General features: G+C 37.9%; 1 protein-coding gene across 1 annotated transcript; it reads left to right on the plus strand.

The window, feature by feature from the left end:
• The first annotated feature begins 2,550 nt into the window (after nucleotides 1-2,550).
• Nucleotides 2,551-6,894, plus strand: LOC135738229 (C-C motif chemokine 20-like). Its single transcript, XM_073816297.1, has 4 exons — nucleotides 2,551-2,744; nucleotides 5,625-5,849; nucleotides 6,194-6,305; nucleotides 6,391-6,894. Exons 2-4 carry the CDS (start codon nucleotides 5,780-5,782, stop codon nucleotides 6,518-6,520), a joined length of 312 nt encoding a protein of 103 aa, XP_073672398.1. The 5' UTR covers nucleotides 2,551-2,744; nucleotides 5,625-5,779; the 3' UTR covers nucleotides 6,521-6,894.
• Nucleotides 6,895-7,424: the final 530 nt, after the last annotated feature.

Raw genomic sequence — 7,424 nt, forward strand, 5'->3', positions numbered from 1 at the left:
TACCGGGCGGCCGCAGGGGAGACCTCGTCAGGCGTGTGTCCGCTGCACAGGGCTCGTACCACGGCAAGCGAAGGCTATCTTCGGTTCTCGGCCGGAAAGCGGCAGGGGAAGACGCTAGACCTGGACTCTGCTATCTTCGGTTCTCAGCCGGAAAACGGCAGGGGAAGACGCTAGGCCTGGACTCCGCTGCAGGGCTTTTGTCAACGGCGAGGTAAGGCTTCTTCTTTTTCTTCGGAGCAGCGAGAGGTTCGCGCTGAAGGAGAAAATAATGAGCTCCTGACGATTGAACCGCGCTTATATAGGGACGCGTTCCTCCCGCGCGCGGGTTCAAACGTCATTGGTCTGTACTTTGTACAGACGTTAACCAATAGGCTTCAGTCACGGAGTAAACAGGAGTTTCCCCCATAGCGTCAGCTAACTGACGCAATGCGAAGTGAACCGTATTGAAAGGGAACTGTTGTTATAAGATATACAGGGCTCGCAAAATCTCTAGCCCGAGCCCCGAGGGCTACCAAAATGTATCTCCGCCCTGCCCATCGAGTATAGCGGGGAAAAAAATATTTGAATGTTTTCGCATTCTCTCAGATTTAGTTAGGAAATTATATTGTATGTAATTCGGCGTCTTCTGTCAGTCATTACTATCCTCACGTAACAAGTGAAACTGTCAGGAAGTAAAAGTATAATTAAACCCATTATTTTTCTCGTGTTCGCGTCATATGCACAGGCTCCTCTGCACGCGCTTCTCCCGGCTGTGCTCTTCACGAGTACGCGCTTAAGTTATTTCGTTTTTACCTCAGCCCTATCAAGCTAACCACAACGTCAATCACGTTTTCCGCCATTTACCTCAACCACTCTCACCGCAGAGATTCGGGCCATTAGACTGTATTAATATTAACGGTCTATGATCTTCGTCTTTGGTGTTCAACGGCTGCTCGCATCCAGTTTGTTGCATGCTTAGGACTTCATGAAGTCTTTCAATGTTTTGTTTTTTACCCGCCCCCTTGAAATCAAAACGTGATTGGTCGATTTGCCCGTCACTCTCCACACCAAAACACATAGCTTGGCCTTCCCTGGGATTCATGAAGTCCTAACCAATGAATGAGCCAGATAACCGGGCCTTAATAGAGACAGACGATTCTGATTGGATTAGATGTTTTCATGACATGAACCTGACAGTAAGCTTAACGTTAGAACAGATGAGAGAAAATATATTACATGTATTGTATTAAATTGAATTAAATAGAAATTTTAAAATGTAAAAACATATTTTTATTGAATACTATATTATTTATTTGTATTATTATTATAAAAAATATTTTTATTAATTTTTTTAGGCCTTCTCTGAAGGCGTAGAAGGCCCTGAAGGTTCCCCACTGGATAATACTGAGATTATTTAATATGGTATGATATGCTGGGAAAGTCCCTTTAGCATGAAAGCAGTCTGTGATAGTTCCAATACTCAAACCTGGGAAAAACTCATCAGATCCATCTAGTTACAGTTTGTGACAATATCATCAATACCACCTTGGAGTATCATATAACCGTTAGTAGATAAAGCTTACAACAAAGGCTAAAAGAGAATTCTGTAATAATATCACAGTGGATAATTGTGCAAGATTATCTGAAAATTTAACTAAATAAATTACTTATATAAGGATGGGTCAAAGGAACCAGAGTCAGGCCGTACTGGGGATGCATTTTACATTCCCCCATGAAGTAGGAATTGAAAAGAGAGCAACAGGTAATTTTTTGTGTATACCGTAGACTTGTTGGGTATTGTGTGCATTACAATGGTTGGAAGAAAACAGAAAATCAGAATTAAAGTCTGGACATAGCCTCAGACAGTCTATCTGCATTGTCAAGCCTACAATCCGGAAACGCATCATGCAGGGATGCACATATCTACCAAATATTTCAGTTGCTTCTTACACTACATAACAGATGGCTAGAGGTCTCATTCTTTGGGTTTCCGCCCATGTAGGGGTGGAAGGAAATGAAATTGTTCATGGCTTGGGAAAAAGATCAATAAAGCATGGAAGAGTTGACATACAAGTTCCACTGTGTAAAACAGAAATTAAAAACATTTATAAATGTCACACACTAAAACTATGACAGGAATTTTGGGACATATCAGACACTGGGAGACACTTTTACAATATACAACAACAAGTCGGTGTCAATTTGAGACAGGGCAGAAATCCAAAAGAGCAGATGGCAATTACAAGACATCCTACTGGATTCTGTGACTACTGTAATCCACAAGAAAATGTATAACACATTCTGATACACTGCAAGAAAAATGAGTAGGCTAGAAATAAGTTGGAAAATCAAATCAGACGACAAAACATGACATTAAAATATTTATTGGGAAAAACATCTTATAAAAGTCTAGATTATGTAATTATATACCTAAAACTACTGGATTAATTGACAGATTATAATGGGATAGGTTAATTTTTATTTTATTATATTTTAATCCGCTGCTCACACTCCAGTCCAGTAGGTGGCGGTAATGCGTCTTTAAGCTGGTTTGCCAACCGCCAAAAAACACCGAAGAAGAAGAAGGGTGAATGTTGTTATTGGGGCACTGATTGGGGACGCACGCAGTAACGTTAGCACTTTTCCGTGAGAGAGACGCTATCTCTACAAAAGACTGTGAGCTGAGCAGCAGCACAGATAAGACTGTACGGAACTGACGCGTGACTGAGCTACCTGCAAAACAGCATTTATAATCATTTACCTGGGTATTGTTTGATCCTCATTTGTTTTGAAACTGGACTATTTGGACAAATAAACATACATAGCTCAGCTGTGCAGACTATTTTACCTAAACGGACAGTATGACAAACAGTTAATAAGTAGTTATAATAGACCCTTTTACAGCGCACGTGATCAAATAGCCTGCGCGCGTATTGGCAACGTAAGTGGTGTAATTCCACAGTGATTATTACGTGTAAGCAACTCAGAAATTTTATCAAAATGGTTTCTCTGCATCAAAATGTCTGGTTTTTGGTGTTGTACTAATATAATAAACTAATATATGTATCGTTCACTTTATTTTTGGCCATCTGCTAATGTCTTCTATCCACTTCACTATAGTACACGGATCTGGAGCTGTGTTAAAAATGTTGATAAAGTCAACTTTTTAAAATAACTTTCTCTGTCTGTGTTGGTTCACTGCTGATTCCTGCCATACTTCTGTTGCCAAAATGCGCGAATACGCTGCCACGTCATCATTGTGTACAAACGGTAAAAGGGTCTATTGGTCACGTTCAGTCACTGTTAAATAAGTTTTGCTGTCTGACAACAGAAGCAGAGAATATAGAATCGAAAAACCTTTTTAGGCATTCGGCTGTATTAAAATATAGTTCGTGATAGTTCAGCGAGTAAGAGATTTGAAGTGTCAATTAGCTCTAAGAGCCGATTCCCCTCAGCAAGAGAGCCGAATCTTCAGACGTAGGCATAGGCGGGACCTATTTTGTATGTGGCATACGATGTGTCCAATCAAATGAGAAGACAGACTAGGATTATGTGAAAGAAGAAAGGGGGAGAGACGCTCCAAAAGGCCAGTGTATAGAGGCCAGTTACACAGAGCGATAGAGATAATTAAAGTTTTAAATAATTGTAACTGTATTTTTTTCTAACAAAAAAAATCATAAAAATAAAACTTTTATATAAACAATTGATACACACATTGCATACCAACACACAAACCATTTAGGGTGACCATACGTGCCCTCTTTCCCGGACGCATCCCGTCCAGGATTTTGTGTTAGTCTTCCGGAAGTCGTATTTGTCGACCGCATACGTCATAGAGGATTATTATTATTATTACAGAAAAGCAACAGTTACATTTTAAGGTAAGAATGAAACTACGATTGTATATCTTATGTTTTTAACTGAATGGCGTATGCGGTCAACAAATACGACTTCCGGAAGATGCACCGAAATCCTGGACGGGATGCGTCCGGGAAGAATGGCACGTATGGTCACCCTAAAACCATCTACAATTGCTAAATTGGACTTACAAAAATAATAATAATTATTATTATTAAATGAAGAGCCGGAGCCGTAAGAGCCGGATCTTTGAAAAGAGCCGGACTGCCCATCACTATTGTCAATGTAGTCGGAATGCAAATACGACGTGGGGACGTCACTCATATGCTAATTACGTAATGAAGTTATTTAGCGACTTTTCAAGCAAGCTTTAGCTACTTTCCATTGAAAATAGGCCTGATTGAGATTGGCAAATTCTGCTGTGAATCGATCACCGGTAACTGCAGCGAGATGCATGCCGGTTAGAAAAGTGTCCGATTTACAACCGACTTGGTCTGAAGTCACGCTGAAGTGTGCCAAAAAACTCTCACAATTGATAGGTGGGCTTGTAGAATTCTGCAGCCGAGCGCAGTTGCTCTCCACCGACTCCGTTGATGAAAAAACATTGAGAAAAGACTTGCTGATGACACAGCTTAATGCTCATTGGCACAGGGATGTCAACTCCACTACCTAGTTTTTATATTTTTTTAACTTGTTATTGACTTATGACATTTATATTTTAACAACTTTTGTATTGGTGTTGAATTATTTGTACTGTGAGTTGTTTATATTTCACACAAGAGAAAATAATTTTTATTACCACTAGACTTCGATTTATACATCCCAACGTTTACTCGTCTTTTCCAGTAATGAACAGTTCATCTCCATTGATTCTCCTTATGAACATCTTTATGTAAATGCATTTATTGGTATTTCAATCTCTTTAATCCGCAATAAAATCTGCGAACGTGATCTATGCCTCTGCTGAGGTTTATAGTTGACTGAACTGCAAGATTGATGAAGTGTCTGACTTAAAAGCTCTTTTTTCAGTCCTTCTCTCACTGCTGCCGTCTGCTCTCATCTACATTTCTCTACATTACTGTGGGTTCATACCAGACGCGAGTTTAACAAGTTGCGCGAGTAAATAACATACAAAGTCAATTCAAAGACGCATCTTCGCGTGGGGCGATGCGAATGATGCAATATGGGTGGTGCTTTTAGCCGTGAAAACACATGCTATTTGCCTCAAAATATTCAACTTGAGCGAAAATTTCGCATGACACAAAGTTAAATCCCGCAAGTTATCTAGAGCGAGTTACGGGATGCCACGCGTTTGGTGTGTAGGTACATTTTAAAACTTTACATTTTATTTATATGTAACGTTAAACTCCACGGACGAATAAGTTAACCAAGGCCATTTCTCAATCCAAAGGCTGCGGCCTCCGGAGGTTGCATTTGTAGGCTGCATATGTCTTATTTAAACAATTCTAAAGTTGACTTATTATTCTTTGTAATTTGTTGTAATAGGCTAACGACTTGCGAATGCTTAGTAAACTTAAGTAAATCAGGCTTGATGATGTATACAACATTTCCCAGACCCAGGTGCATCACATTTTGTAATCCCCAGAAACACAGCAGTTGTCATTTCTTCTGCTTGCAGCGGGTTTCTGTATTTGTTCGTGTTGTGAGAATTTGCAATGCGTTTCTGTATTTGTTTGAGTTGCAGGTATCTGCAACACAAACTGATGAAGATGTTTCCTTGATTTGCTCGTGTTTTTTCTATTTGCCTGTGTTTTCTTTCGTTGCAGTGCAGTGACTCCTGTCGGCCACCGTACACTTGTTCACCACTCATAAACGCACATCATATAAATGGCACGGCATCAGTGAGGTGATCAAACTGAAGACGACCTGACACTGACAACACAACAAAATCTACAGATTAACAACAACCAGAGACTCCAACATGAAACTTTACTGCATCTTCATCGCCTGTCTCGCTCTCTTCGCCCTCTGCTCACAGGCATTCGAGCAAAGTTCGTCTTTTTCTTAATGTGTTTTTTTCTTTTACAGATGACTTTAAAAAATTGCTTAAGGTTTATTTTGAAATTATTTTTATTTATATGAATACATAAAATGTAACGCTAATTTTAACACATTTTATCATTGTACAACACCTGTTTCGCTCTCTTTGCCTTGTTGACTGGCAAACAGAATGTACGTCTTTATCTTGATTTTTCTTGATGAGGCCTAAAATTTCAAATAATCAATATTTGCAAGGTTTCATTTTCTTACCAAAAATTACTTTTCATAATGTTAGTAAATGAACAAATGAATGCATTTACTGTTATAATTGTATTTTTTGTTTGTTCTTTTGTAGGTCCACAAGGTCCTGATAAATGCTGCTTTTCTTTTTACAATTTGAGAATCCCAGTAAAGCAGGTTGTCGGTTACCAAACATGTGATTTTAAATGCCAAATAAAAGGAATTATGTAAGTATCTTTTGTTGTGTTTGAATAAGAATCAATAGCAATTGTGAATTTGTTGTGAAATAAAAAAATATTTTTGAAAATCTAGTTTTATCACGGAATCTGGAAATGAGATCTGTGCTGACCCAAACGAGAGATGGGTTAAGAGACTAAAGAACCTGCTGGATGCTCGCACCCTGAAAGAGATGACGGAGGTCAGCTTTGGAGACAGCACTTAAGATTTAACTGAAGTTTTAAATCATTTTCATTTTATGTAAAGAAAGAAAAACAGCACATTTTGGAATGTACCTCCACAATGCTATTCATTTAATGCTGAAAAGATTGCAATTATACATTTATAGCAAATGCAATATTTTTTTTTGTATTTCAATTTAGCATGTATATCTACAAATTAGTGTTGTAGTTCTCGAGACAGGTCTCGGTCTCAAGACCCATTTTTAAAGGTCTTGTCTTGGAATCGACCGCATTTTTACTCTGTCTCGTCTTGGTCTCAGACAAAGAGGACTCTACATTTTTTTATAAAACCGGTAAAGACCACAACTGATGGCACACTGCAAAAAAATTATTTTCAAGAAAATAAATCTTAGTATTTTTGTCTTGTTTTCAGTAAAAATATAAAAAAATTCCTAAATTAAGATGCTTTTTCTTGATGAACAAAACGACCCAAGAAAATAAGTCTAGTTTTTAGAGCAAAAATATCAAATTGTGCATAAAGCAAGCAAAAAAATCTGCCAATGGGGTAAGCACATTTTTCTTGAATTTTGTGTTTAAAAAAAGGTTCAAGATTTTTTTTCTTACCCCATTGGCAGATTTTTTTGCTTGTTTTATTCACAAAATCACTTAAATTTGATATTTTTGGTCTAAAAACTAGACTTGTGTAGTTTTGCTCATCAAGAAAAAGCATCTTAATTTAAGAATTGTTTATATTTTTACTGAAAACAAGACAAAAATGCTAAGAATTTTTTTCTTGAAAATTATTTTTTTGCAGTACACATCACAACTTTATTTTTTATCATTATTTTTATGCAGATATATTCAGGTTTGGCATATGATGTTGGCATTGTTTAAGCATTGTTTAAGTTTCTCCCAATGACAGTTTTTCTAATTTTATTACCAATGCCT

This window comes from Paramisgurnus dabryanus, chromosome 12 (assembly GCF_030506205.2).
Source record: "Paramisgurnus dabryanus chromosome 12, PD_genome_1.1, whole genome shotgun sequence".
Classification (NCBI taxonomy): Eukaryota; Metazoa; Chordata; class Actinopteri; order Cypriniformes; family Cobitidae; genus Paramisgurnus; species Paramisgurnus dabryanus.

Coding starts and splice junctions, on each gene's coding strand:
- LOC135738229 (XM_073816297.1), top strand. CDS start 5,780: ATGAAACTTTACTGCATCTTCATCGCCTGTCTCGCTCTCTTCGCCCTC. Junction 5,850..6,193: donor CTCACAGGCATTCGAGCAAA/GTTCGTCTTTTT, acceptor GTTCTTTTGTAG/GTCCACAAGGTCCTGATAAA. Junction 6,306..6,390: donor TGCCAAATAAAAGGAATTAT/GTAAGTATCTTT, acceptor TTGAAAATCTAG/TTTTATCACGGAATCTGGAA.